We start from the raw sequence: 14,807 nt of genomic DNA, 5'->3' as shown, positions 1-14,807 counted from the left end.
CAACCAGTATGGCATAAAATAATAGCTAATAATCCATATTTTAATAGTATATAAGTTTTAAGTTCTGAATTTTATAAGGTAATATGTGAAAAATTCCTGAATTTCCCCCTAGTGTGAGAAATGTGACACATTTTCTCTAGGCATCCCCTCTTCTCATTTTATTCACCACACCTTCAATACAAAATTGAAAGTAAATTACTCACTACAAAATTGTCATTGCTCAGACAAACCATAATTTTTATAACTTCCAATCTTGTTTGGTTACAGAGCCATCAAACAGAAAACCAGACCCTTTTTACCACACCCACATCCTACCTTTATTAATAGTTCTCTCTTACTCTTAATGCTATATTATGTATGACCAATAGAAAGCCAAGGTTTTCACCTATCAAATGATGTATTATATTACATTGTTTTCTGAACAGAGAATTGTCATTTTCTCTGTTAGTTCAAGCTTCGTTCCCACCTGGATGTTTTTGCCTTGGTAGAATGCACTTGGTAAAATACCTTAATCAATTGATGTCAACATGAATAATTCACACGGTTCTTGTGCCCTAGTCACTTGTTGTGGTTCACTGCAAGCATTTCTGACTAGGTTTTTAACACAGATACAATATCAGGTACAATCCTACGACAAATGAAACATATATGTTCTTCAGAACATACAGTAATACCATACCTTGTCAGGTGCTATACGAATTATTACCGCATTCAACTGTGCCATATTTTCAATTTTGCCCATTTTGTATTACTTTCCTGTTTCATGAGAAAAGAGCATACCTGTTCCAGAAGTAGTGCAGTACCCCACAGGCATGCTTCACTTTCATCTCATAGCACACATGTTCATTCTGGTGGTCGCTTTCTGCTTGTTTTGATATTTGTGCACTTAAACCGACCCCCTCCACCTTTGAAATTTGTGATTCTAGCTTTGTGTGAGGACATTTAAGACTGTTTCAGAAATTAAAATTTTTTTACACTGAAAATGTATTTCTGATAGGTATTTACCTCCACTCACACACTTCCCACCCTTCATCCCCACTGCAGTTGTTTTTATGTTAATACCTGCCAATTCTCGAAAATGAAGACTGAGTGAGAAAAGCAGAGGGAGCTAGCTGGGCCAGTATAGATAGTGCAGTATTATTGGTGGAGAGTAGTCACATGAAATGTACATGTTCTGAGATGGCACAAAACTAATTGGGTATAAATTCTGGTAGACTGATTGCAAAAATGTTTTTAGCAATGCTTAGAGAGTAAACAAAGATTGAGTGTAAGAAAATGTTAACTTTTAATTAAGTTTTAATTTATTTATTCATGAATGGACTTGATCTGGTTTTAGGGTTTTTATTTACAAGTTTTATTTCTCTGTCTCTCTCTATCTCTGTATATAGATTTATCACCATAATGTCAATAAATGAGAAACAAATTCTGCTTGTTTTCATGCAGATTTGTTGGACAGCTACTGCGGCTTCTGGTTTGTCAGAATGAAAAGTTTGGGACACACATCCAGAAACATGTGAAAGAACTGGTAGCTCATGAAATGAGCCCAACCCTCTACCCTATTCTGTTTGATCAGATTAAAGCTATAGTAGAAAAGTTCTTTGACCCACAAGGACAGGTAATTGTAGTTGTATTTTGTCAAAGCTATTATTTATGTTGATATGAAACACTGTATACATTTTTAAGTTGTTTATTGATTGATTCAAATTAGAGTATGCACAGTGTATTTAAACTTGTATGTTTCAGATAGGTTTCATTCAAAATGTATGTGTAAAAAAAAATTTGAAATAGTTATTAATTATTTACTTGCATATTAGGAAAATCATAAAGATGACATAATGAAAGGCTGTATATCCATTTTAAAATTTTAGAAAATTCGTATTTCTTTTAACCCTCAACACGGGTTTAGTTGATTTAACTGACCACATGACCTCTTTGCACTCGTTTAAAGTCTTTAGAGTTTTGATACTACTAACTTTTAATATAGTATGTATATCTTCACAAAATTTGAAAATCTTTCAGTGAACATTATAAGTCTTTCACGTACAAAAAATTGTAGTTTTTAGTGAAGTATTTTTAATATGCTAAAAAATATTTGACCATGAATATATTGAGTATTTGTTTTGAATAGTCTGTATACAAAGTGATTTTTATATTACGATTAAAAATACATTTCTTCATATCAAAAATCTCAAATTTCATTTGTGTAATCTCTAAAACCTCCTAAATATATTTCAAAAGTTTGTTTTCAGTAAAACTTTATATTTTATCTGTAATTTTCTCTACCCTAACTCTAAAGAAGGTTGGTCAATTTGACTGACCTCATAATCATGAAAAAAAAAATTGAAATATAAATTACCATTTTGTTCTTTCTAGAATGGCTTCAAATTGTAACATGAAACTACATTCATTTATCCCAAGTAGCTTGAAACTCGTAACAGTATACATCTATTTATAATTAAATTTCATTGTTTTATTGACATTTGATTGTTCTTTAAACCATGTCTGACTACTACTATTCATGCCATTATAAGTTGTAAATCACTTGGGGAACGTGAAGCTCATGTTACACTATTGAATTACATTACCCATGAGTTACTCTGAACTGCTCACATGCATGCCTCATGAAACATTTTTATTATATTATTATTATTCCATATTTTACCTAATCTAACCTTAACTAGTGTAAAGATATCCCTATTTTTACATTTCAGTTACTTTTATAATACTAAAAAATAAGCATGAAAAACAAGAAATAAAGTACTTACTTGGGTCTTCATTTTCTTTGCTGTCGAACATAGAATAATAACATGCAAAAAAAACAGACAATTTCCTATAACTATCAAAATTTTTCTGCCTTTTTAACTATGCAACAAGAGCCGTTACAAGGTCATCCACGCTAGTCGTTATCTTTCCCCTTATAATGTGTTTCCCGTGGATGTTTTTTGCCCAGGTGGACTGCACTGAACAAAAACGTACTGAATTTATACTAAATTTCCTCTAGAAGTTTTTGCCTGAGTGGACCGCTGTAAGCAAACTAACTTAATCTATTGATGATGTTTTTTGCCTGGGTGAACTGCACTAGCCAATATAACTTCATCACAACAAACATGGCACCATCCCTACTTGCATTTCCCCTGGATATTTTTGCCCAGGTGGCCAGCACTAGCCACTGTACTTTTTTCACTTGTTAATACAAAAAACACCTACTTGAGTTTCCCCTGGATGTTTTTGCCCGGGTGGACCACACCAGTCAATATAACTTTGTCAATTGATGAATACAAACAAGACCCTACTGGAGTTGTTTTTTGCCCAGTTGGACCACACTAGTCAATATCACTTTATCAATTGATAAATACAAATGACCCTTCTGGAGTTTTCCCTGGATGTTTTTTTCCAGGTGGACTTCACTAGATGAAATACCTTAATCAGTTGATAACAACAAACACTCTACTTACGTTTCCCCACCATAATAAAGATGAGCATTTCCAGCCTAACAAGTGTATACTCTTATAAAAAAATGTTTTCAGTATAATCATATTTATTACCATTGATATTTTTTAGTATATAAGTGATATCATTTTTGTCAAGTTTTTATATGGACCGGATTCTTTACAGTAGGTGTCTGTGACTTGTTGGTGATAAATTTCAGTAATAAACAGGCAGCACACAATCCATTTTTTTAAAATAATATATTCAAGACAAGTTAAATGTACAAAAATTGTTAGTTCTAGTATCGTGATGCAGCAATTTAACAATCATTGACTATCGAACTACATAATGTATGCTTTGTACACAGTTATATAAACAAATCTGTTGTAACCATTGCCTCTAAAAAATAACTTAACACTTGCATAATATAAACTATATAATACTCTCAAATTAAAATGAACAATTGTGTATATCTAACAATTTTTTAGTAAAAATCTTTTAATCTTTTTTTTTTGTATACGTTTTTTTTTAACACCTGCCACATGAGCCAGCCCAGCATATTTAGTACTGAGCCTAGGATGGTCAACAGGGAGGTCATTCCAGAAACTGGTGATTTAGGGTTATTTCGATAGATCTCGATGAATGAAGATTGGCACAACTACTAAAACACAACAAAAATTAAATATTAATGTAAATATGACATGATGAAATCTATATGGAATGTACAATGGTAGTTCCCTACTGGGCATTATATCATCCTTTTTATAAGTACTCTTCATTGCAGAAACGACATTTTTAGTTTGAGAATTGCTAAGGAAATCATCTTGTAATGCATTGTGCATCTGCTTCAACTTCAACACTGCATCTTGGCTTTACTGTGCCGTTAGTTTCATAAAATATTAAAACTAATGATTTCTTGTATATTATTCTAGTTCCCATTTTTGAAAATAACAATACTATTGTGCCCATTTTTTGAGGTTTTGATGTCAATGCAGTAACCAATTGACAAATCTTTGATTCAACTGGTATGTCAAATCGATTAGGATATCTTCAAATAAATTCTTCCCTCATCTGACCTGAACCTACAAATTTAATTGCTATACTTAAAGCATCACATTCACAACCACAATTAGAACATTTCAAGCATGTTTCATTGCTACATTATTTTACTTTACATTTACAAGTTAACTTTTCCATGTTAGCTCTCATGGTCTTGGGTCAGGTCACGGGTATGGTCCAGCAACCTAGATCTCGAAAATAGTACCAAATATCTTCTCTTTGTATAGTCAAAACAACCCACACCTTTCCAGAATGAATCTTTTTTTTTAGATCTACATCAAAATGTCGGTCTGGCTCATATGGAAGGTATTAAGATTAAATATATTTTGGTATTTAGTTTAACTTGTAGGTTAAAACATTTCTAAGCAAAGAAATGTTGAAATTTTAAGTGTTAACAATTTCAAGAAATTGTGATTTTGATAATCTACAATAGCTAAAAAATAATAATTTAGCTACAAACATTTACCACATTAGACTTGCTATGTTGAGTTACTTGTCTATCACCAGTTCACATTTAATAACACATTTAATCACACAATATCTAGATAACTGGCTTTTCTAGATTTCTTGTTACCCTCACTGCCAAGACTGATTCTTTTTAATTCATCTTCTTCTATTTAGTGTTTGAATTTGCTTATCCAATTTTATCATGTAAAGTTAAATGTAAATTTAATAAATTGAAGAAGATTGGTTCCAAGTTATGGCCAATTTTTTTTTATATTATTATTATTAATGGTTAATATCTTTTATCCTTACAATATATTATTCACGATTTTATACTTGTACAGGGGCATATCTTACTGTGTACCATGAAATGAATGGACAACATTCTTGAAGTTGCCTCAGTCATACTGGGATATAACTTAGAAAACTTTAAGCAGGAGGAACACTTTGCCCCTCACATTATTGACTTATTTAATTCCTGACTAATGTAAGATGAAGAACATTTGTTAAGGAAGAAGAAACAACAATAATAAAGCAAAACTTGAAACTTTTTGTATCTATTAAACTTGCACTTTGATTTATATTCAGGTTGTATTGATATAAAATATTTAGTATTTAGATACAAGACTGAATTTAGTAATTTAGAATTTCATTTCCTTTGTTATTTTTGGTCACCTTTATCCAGCGTATTTGTTTTCTCCTTGCAGGCATGGGAGGATACATTTTTGAACTGGGAGGCTGTCACAAAACTACTGGTAAGCTACCCAAAAACAAAGTTAGAGGAAGGTCAAATATCTGAGGGTTTTCATCGTACTATAGGCAAGCGGAGAGCTTCTCACCAAAGTGCAGAACATGACTTAGAGGTGAGCTTATACCTATGTAAATATGACTTTAAGTAGAGGTGAGCTTATACCTATGTAAATATGACTTTAAGTAGAGGTGAGCTTAACCCCATGTAAACATAATGAGCATGACTTTAGAGGTGAGCTTAACCCCATGTAAGCAGAACTTAGAGTAGAGCTTATCCCAATGTAAACAGGGGTGAACTTCATAAAAACTGACTTGCAACTGAGCTTATCCCCATATAACTAGGACTTTAGAGGTGAGCTTATCTCAATGTAAGTAGCTTAGTAGTGCAACTATGTAAAGAATTTCTTGATTTTTATATAATATTAAGTATTAATTATCCATGTTTTTATTTTAAATTCTTCATGAGAATGTGTTTCACTACTTTGCATGATAGAGAATAGCATTGTGAAACTTCCCCATACAAACAATAAAAAGAAGGGGTTGTTACCAGCTTCATAACTTTTCAACCACTGCACTATTACAACATGGTGTTAATTTTCTTCTTAATCTTTAGGCAATTTTCAATATTTTACAACATTCGTACAGTGCTAACTAAATAGGCAGTTTGCATTGCACTAGGAGAATCTACAGCAGTATTGATTTAAGATTCTATGTTAGTCATTATTCCAGTAATACTTGTTCACTGTTAGCTAAATGATCAATTTGTGTTCCACTAGGAAAAAAGTACAACAGTATTGATTTAAGACACTATGTTAGACATTGCTTTAGCGACATATTGTTCAGTGGAATATATGGGCAGTTTGTGTTATATTAAAAGAAAATATAACACTATAGATTTAAGATACCATGTCAGACAGTATTTTAGTAATACGTGTTCAATGGAAACTAAATGGGTAGTTTGTTTTGCACTAGTAGAAATTATAGTAGTATTGATTTAAGATACTATATTAGAAATATTTTAATAACTTATTTTTAATTAGAAACTAAATGGACAGTTTGTGTTACACTAGGATAAATGCAACAGTATGGATTTAAAATACTATGTTAGACTATTTAAGTAACATTTGTTCAGTGGAAACTAAATTGGCAGCTTGTGTTACACTGCTAAATATCACAGAAGTACTATTGTAAAATAGTATCTGTTATGCCTATACAGTGTTAATGGTAGGAAAGTGACAGTTGAATGAAGTAAATGTTTCACCTGGTCTTTTCCTTGTGCACATGAGAAGTCAATATAGACCTGTAGGTACATGGGTTGTACTAGATGGCTTTGTTTTATTTGTCATCCATGCTTCATGAAATACTGTGGGAAATTTACAAATATGTGTATGATAGTGATTCAAAAAGGTTTGATAAATCACATAAAAAATTACAAAAACTGCATTCTTGACAAGAGGGACCTCTTATCTGCAGGAGTTAGAACTTTATCCTCATAGAAGATAGATCCACTTGTTGAAAATATTAAGGTTTTATTTTTTATGTGAATTACAGAAAACTTGCATATATATATATATATATAGGGATAACAATTGGGCAGTATAGATTGCTATGATTTTCAGTTTTGTTGTTGCCCATAATTTATCAAATGTTCTGAGAACTTCCATATATCTCCCGCTGTAGCATGTCGGATGGTATTTGATTACTCTGTGTTTGTTATTTTTCACTTGTGCTTTATCAGGTTTTACAATAAATTTCTATTAGTCTCTCTTTCAATTTTTCTCAATGGAAGTTTTAATAGTCTCCTACTGTGCATTATGATTTAGGAAGAAGCTGTAGAACTTGGGCTTTTTTTTTTACTTGTTACAAAATCTTCGACTTCCACAAGCCATAAGATGTTTTTTTTTTAGTGTGTGTGTGTTGATTGTTAGTATTTAATGAACTTTATTTTCCACCTTACCAAACTTTACATTCATTTTTAACACATTTTAAAATTCAATTGATACAACTTCTTTTTTTTTTTCATTTTCTGAGTATGAGTGATCATCTGTGAAAAATCACAATAACATATCCTTCCCATCAAGAATCTATAAATATGTAAATTAAACAGACACTAACTGTACCTTTTATTACCAGCACATTTACACTTGAACTTACACATATATTGAGCTTGATTCCGATTTTTGCCTCAAATAATGTTATATTGTTATGTGTAGGTGACTAGAATAGGAATTTATGTAACGCCACCCTCTTTTGTTTTTTGTGTTAATGTTTAAAAGCTTTATCATTCATGACAGGACCAGCTGAATGTGTGGGCCAACATGACTGGATTTTTATGTGCTTTGGGAGGGGTCTGCTTGCAGAGAAAATCTCTGTCTAGGCCTAGGTGAGTTTGGTAGTTGAGTAAAAATTTTTTAGTTCTTCCTAAAGTTTATGTTATGTTTGTAAAAATGAAATAATATTTTAGTAGTCAATGAAATTCAAATTTTTGGACACGTTGCATCATACATTTATGGATAAGTGAGTATTTAATATTCATCTTAGGAATAGATTAATATATTCTTCTGTTTTTAAAGCAAGTGTTGTGTCATTAGATAAAATGAAAGGTTTAATGGTTCAAAAGTGTAAGTAATCTGTAGAAATAAAAATACCAAGACTTAAAATTTTTGAGTTAGCCTGCTTATATATGGTAATGAAAAATAACTTTATTAATTATAAAAAATAAGAATCTCAGAATTTATGTTGACAATGATAGTTTGTATTTTTTTCTTTCCCTTTTTTTGGTAGATATTTTAGCTTTTACTATTTTTGTGTTATAAAGCTCTTTGATTTAATATTGTGAATTTTGTTTTTATTTTGTTGAGATTCTGGTCTTCATTTGTCTTAGTGATTTCTCTAGTTCCTTCTAAGTTAGTGCATGGCAAATGATCTTTTGGTTTACTAATCTTTTGGATACATTCTCTATTTAATGGTTCTATGCTCTACCTTTTTCTTGTAGATGAACTAACAACCTGTTTTGTTACTTGTTTAACCAGGACCTCGCTATACCTTTACAGTATGCCACACTCATCATTGTCACTTGATTCTCGAAAGAGCAGTATGCTGACCACTGGTCAAGATACTCAGTATTGTCCAGTCACTCAGTAAGTATAATAACGTGATCTGTATATTAGATACTTTAGGTCTGTATATTAAGAACTGTCACTTTCTTTGTTAGAGTTTAATAGTTTGTGTGAACCATGAAGATGTCAACTCAGTGTTTTGTGAATTACTAAGAAACACAAGCAGATATCAGGTCTTATACAAAGAAAGTATGGAAAGAAATGATAATGGATATTTTTACAGTTTTTATCAATGTGTTTTATGGATAAGGAAATAACTTTGATTTTGAAACAAAACATATTGAACTATCTTTGTTTATAGCTTCTGTTCACAATTGATACAACATCATTCCATGAAACTTACTGGTAAAATATCATCAAATACTTACCAAAAACAGTATCATGACTATGAATTTTGTGTTGTCATCTTGAATGGTGATGCATAGGCTTAAATGATCAAGCCAGAGAACCCCAATGGCTCAGGTATAGCTATCCCTCAATTAGATCTGCTGACTAAAGAAAGAGCAACCAGTTACCAGCATCTGTTACTTATGCAGCTACTTTTGAACTAAATTGTAGGATTGACTGTCTCATTTGTAACACACACACACCCCACATCTGAAAAAGCATATCTTGATTTAAACTTGGAACTTTCTGTCAGCAACCAGAATGCTTAACACTAGATCGTATCCATCCTGTTGTATTACAAGCTGCCTCAAAGCCACAGTAATTAAATCCTTCATTATGTCATTGTTCTGTATTTATGAAAGACTATTAAACTAATATCACTCAGTATTAATATGAACACCTTAACCATGGTGTATAAAACAACTTGTTATATTGTTTCAATTCATGTAAACTTATTAAAGCCATCAGAACAATCCTTGGTGGTTAACTGCACTAAGCATTGTTGCTACTCAGTTTAATTTGGTAATGTTTTGTGTCTTTGCTGTATGGCTGAATATTTCATGACTATTTTGTTACAGTGTTTTCCTGTGTGTTTAGGAACTTGCAAAAGGAAGAAATATGTTAGTATACTAAATAAACTATAAATCCACTGTATATTTAACAATAAAGTGTAGTTCTTATATTTTTTCTAATTTTTCTATTTACTTCTGAAATGGCCTTACCTTTCTCTCACACAAAGCTATCTTGATCTTTGTTTGTCCTCTAAACATTGCTAAAACATTTTTTTGCCATCAGCACACCAGTCTTTATACCCCATCAATTTCTGCCATTTCAGAACATGTACATATCATGTGACTATTCTCCACCAGTAGTATTGTGCCATCTATACTGTTGCAGTTAACTCCCTCTGCCATTTCCACTCAATCCTCACTTTCTTGATTGACACAGCGTTGTTTAGATGTGTACTTTTCACATGTGGCTACAGTTTATAAACATGCTTCCTTGCCATTTAAATTTTTTTTCAACAGTTTTATTTTACTGTGTTTGCATTCACTTGTTTGAACTTTTTTTTTGGGGGGGGGGGGTCATTTATTTCTTGTAACCGAATTACAAGAAATCATAGTATGAATTTGCAATTAATATAAGTAACGACTTTCCAGGAATGGAGTTCAACTTTATCTGCTGAAAAGGTACAGGCCTTAATTCACGGAGAGCTTGTTTCATATATTCAGACAGCAGTTTCTTTTTCTTTTTATGTGACAGTGTTTCTGAATAAGAATATAATCAATGAATAAACACATCGGACTCATTTTTTCTGGCACGTTCCACCAGCTGCTGTGCCGTCATGTCATTCTCTTTGGTGAAGAATTGTTCTCCTCCCCAAGGGATCTGTGATAAGTTTTTCAACATGTACAATTCACACCTGTTTGATATACCTGTGGTAGGCTCAGTTCAGATGCTCTTTGTGTGGCTTTGCACCTACTTACACATGGGAGAATTATGTATTTGACATCATCAGTGGTTGGACTTTTGATAAGTTAGGCTTATAAGTACTTTGTTAACTAGGTATTTTTAGTTAGCTTGTACTTTACATGTCATTACTACTAGTAACATATAATTCATTGTTCTACGTGAATAATTTTTTTTTTGTTAATGTTAACTATGTGCCTTATCATCCTAATTTTCCTCAGTGTAGGACTCACTTATATGTTCTTTGTTGTATAGGTTAATTTCGATGACTAGTAACTTGGATATTGATTACTAATGTGTTTTCTAGGTAATTTTAGTAGATTAGCACATTCATTATCATTACATACTTTGTGGACTAGATAAATTTTGATGGTTTGTCCATTTGAAATTGGCCCGGTAGGGCCATGTGGTTAGGGTGCTCAACTCGCAATCTGAGGGTCACAGGTTTGAATCCCTGTCTCACCAAACATGCTCGCCCTTTCAGCCATGGGGGCATTATAATTTGATGGTCAATCCCACTATTCATTGGTAAAAAAGTAGCCCAAGACTTGGCGGTTTTGTCTAGCTGCCTTCCCTCTTGTCCCACGCTGCTAACTTAGAGATGGCTAGCACAGCTTGCCCTCGTGTAGCTTTGTGTGAAATTCAAAACCAAACCATTTGAAATTTATCATGTTAGATATCTTTACTACTAGTAATATCTAATTCATTGTTCAAATTAGAATTTTTTATTTATTTTTTTCATCAGTGTGGGACTTAAATTTTTGATTTCTTACATCACTGAAATGTTCATTTCTTTCATGTTCATAGGGCTGAGCTGGTCTTTGGCTCCTTTTGCTACGTTTGTGATCCTAGAAACTTCATTTTCGCCTCTTAATCTATGATTCAGTGTTCTTCCTCACAGTGCCCACTTTGTCAATATTTATTTATTGCTCTGAGTTGAGTTTTCCAGTTCAGAGCCCTACTAATCTTGGCTCTTTAAGTATTTTGTTGGGGGTGTACAAACTCATGCCCGACATATTCACTCAATGAGTCTTTGCACACTTCCTTCTAGAGATGACTGTTCCAGCTTGCTCCCTTCTGTTCACAGTGGATCAGTGGAGCTTCTTGGATCCGTGCTTTGGTGGTTATACAGAGACTGGACAACAGTGGGAGTGCTACTTACTCCACCTTGTCAGGATTTACATCTGTTTATGTACTCATCTTTAGAGAGTTGGGGTTCTTACCTCTACTCCTGGTTGATTTCTGTTCTCTGGTCGATTACAGAGTCTTCTTTCCATATCATGTTTCTTGAGACTTTAGTAGTTCATTGAGCTTTGACCCTCTTCCTTCCTCTCCTATGGAAGATGGTGGTTATGGTGCATTCTGACATCTCTACAGTGGTCAATTATATCACTGACCCAGGGGTTACAAATTCCAAGTCTCTGTGCTTTATAATTATGGATCTACTTTCTGGGCCCACAGTCACCACATTGTGGTCTTAGCCTGCATTTTTCCTGGCTCCCTGAATCTGGTGATGGATCAGTTATTTTCCCCCAACAAGATTCTCCTCAAGGAGTAGCCCCTCATTACACAGATGTCACCACTCTCAGTCTTCACGCATGGCCTTTGTCAGGTCCATTGTCTCAGTCCGGGAACTGACTCCACGTGTTGTATATTTCCTTGTCCAATCCATTAGACCTTCTTCCATGTCCATTTACCATGGACAGCAGTATACCTTCCTACTTTGGTCTCTTCACCATGGATTATGTCCTCACCACCCTTCTGTTCCTCATTTTTCCATATTCTTTGCCCACTTGTTTGACAGAGGCTTGTCCACTTTGCCCATGTCTAGCTATTGGACAGCCTTGTCGACCTCCTTCTGTTTCTCCAAATTTCATCTGGTTTTGCCTTCCTCTATTCTTTTCCATTCCTTTGAATTACCTATTGGGTTCTCATTGTTGTCCTTGATGCTCTTTCTCATCCTCCATTTAGACGTTTGTTTTCCTGTTCTGTTTACCTTCTCTTCCTCGGGACCTATTTCCTTCTTGTCCTTGCTTGCAGACATCTTCATTCAGATATTTATGCTTTTAATGTTACCCACATCCTTTACCATTCCTCCTATGTCATCCTCTATCCCAATCGTTCCTTCATCCCGAGGACCTTTGCTGCAAGTTTAGGTGGTTTCCCTTTTCCAACTTTTCCTCCCATTCAGTTCCTGTTTGGTTTCCTTATCCAGTTCACTCCTTGAGGATATATGTGATACGTAGTGTATCCTTTCGGGATTCATGATCCCAACCTTTTATTCCCTGGAACTTTTCCGTTTCCTGTTCTCCGTCCCCTGTCTAGCTTACTGGTTGGGTTCGTTTACTCATTAGACTGGTGTATTTGGATTTATTCATTGAAGGTCACCATCTCCACAATGTTCTTCTTATCAGATTCATCACATCACTATGTTCTTTGCTGCACCACTTTGACATCCCTTGGAATAGATCGTTCAAGCTGGAATGTGGACTATTACTAATACCTTCATCGCTCATTATCTGCAAGACCTGGCTGTATCTTCCACTAGTGGATATCATCGAACTCCCATGGCAGTTCTACACATGTCAGTTCACCTTTGACAGGGGTAAGTCTGATCACTTCCTTTCTTTTATGTTTTCTTTTCAGCTTCCCTAATTGTCACTTCTACTTTACTGATCCCACCTTGTGGTGGGTGTTGCTTGGTCAGATATGCTTTGCCTCAAACCTGCACTAGTTCAGAGTAACCATATGATGCTCAATGTAGAGATGTGGTGTTTCTGTAAGACTACTGGCTGCTTACCCAGTGGTATATGTGTATGTGTATATATATATATATATATACACTAGATATCAATCAATTTCAATCTGTGGTGGACTTCATGAGTAAAGCAGAAGGGGGTTTCTGCCCATCCCTGCTGATCCTTTGATTGCATAAATCAGGGTCGTTCTACTTTTTAAAATAGGGAATAGCAGGCACCCATTGCACAGTCTCCAGTGTGACATTCCTCCAGACTTCCCACCACATTCCCCCCTCCCTTTTTTTTCTTCTAGTGGAGCATGGCAGTCCTTACTACTCCAAGTTACCTGTAATTGAGGTGTTGGACCATGGAGGCCTCCTCATGAGAGAGTTTCGATATCTACTTTACAATACTCATGTTTATCCACTCAGTGAAAAGAGGGTGAAACTGGTTTAACTACTTCTAGACAAAGTAACTTCATCAAGAGCAATAAAATTGATAACATAGACATAGTGTATATTTGTAAATGCATTTCCTTTTCTAATACAAAACCAAGATGAATAAGTGTAAAACAGTCCTTTTCAGGCCACACTTACCTGAGAGCATCCCTGAGTGCAGTGTTCTATTTTCCTGAGCAGAGCCATAATTCGTTTCTGTAAAGCAGCTCGTCCTAGGGGTGTAAATAAACAGTTGCAACTTTAATGAATAAGAATAAAATATATATGCTATTAACCCTTTTGTTTGTTGATTTGCATTCAAAATTTTATTTAACTACTATTTCATGAACTTATGTCAATGATTTTGGTATCAAACTGTAGATTATAATTCAAATTTTAGTACTATACATTACTCAATTTCTTAACTTAAAGTAAATATTACAAAACAGATAAATATCGATTTTTGTGTACCATGTGGCATGTTGAATGCAGCACTGGATCAAATTAGATGTTTGTGAAGTCAAAATAATAAGTCTATAGTTTCATACGAATTAGAAACTCAAATTACCGATATTGACATGCTAGAATATAATATAAGGTGTTATCTTTTCTATTTGCTAAGATATTGCTCATATAATAAATCAAACACAGTGGCACCTCACCCACTTCTTTCCATTTTTGGAAATGCTCCCTTATATACACTTACTTCTATATATGATATGAATAACCAATTGGAAGCTCAGAATGTTCCCCTAGTCACTTTCTTAGCCATTTTAAATTCTTAGGATGCCATTTCTTTCTTTTGAACCAATATTTCATGTAGGTAGGGTGAGTCTTTAGTCTGCTCGAAATTTAATATATTTTTAGACTAAAATACATCTTAGTTACTAAGCTTGATAAATTATAGTAGAATCCTATGTTATTGATGTAGTAATTTATGATTTTTTAGTTTTTTTGAAAGTAAAAATAAAACT

At 33.7% G+C, this 14,807-nt stretch overlaps 1 protein-coding gene across 1 annotated transcript in view; it reads left to right on the top strand.

The window, feature by feature from the left end:
• Positions 1-1,443: 1,443 nt before the first annotated feature.
• Positions 1,444-14,807, top strand: part of LOC106464884 (neurofibromin-like) — a gene marked incomplete at its 5' end in the record, with an annotated part of 99,781 nt that continues 86,417 nt past the window's right edge. Inside the window, 6 exons of the mRNA XM_022392687.1 lie at positions 1,444-1,615; positions 4,716-4,794; positions 5,521-5,795; positions 7,977-8,065; positions 8,715-8,822; positions 9,650-9,710. Of these exons, the coding sequence (XP_022248395.1) occupies positions 1,444-1,615; positions 4,716-4,794; positions 5,521-5,795; positions 7,977-8,065; positions 8,715-8,822; positions 9,650-9,710 (784 nt within the window). The remainder of the gene's footprint in view (positions 1,616-4,715; positions 4,795-5,520; positions 5,796-7,976; positions 8,066-8,714; positions 8,823-9,649; positions 9,711-14,807) is intronic.

The sequence above is a fragment of the Limulus polyphemus genome, unplaced genomic scaffold, assembly GCF_000517525.1.
Source record: "Limulus polyphemus unplaced genomic scaffold, Limulus_polyphemus-2.1.2 Scaffold1770, whole genome shotgun sequence".
NCBI lineage: Eukaryota > Metazoa > Arthropoda > Merostomata > Xiphosura > Limulidae > Limulus > Limulus polyphemus.
The sequence above is the reverse complement of the archived record's forward strand: the minus strand, read 5'-3'. Positions and strand labels throughout refer to the sequence as shown.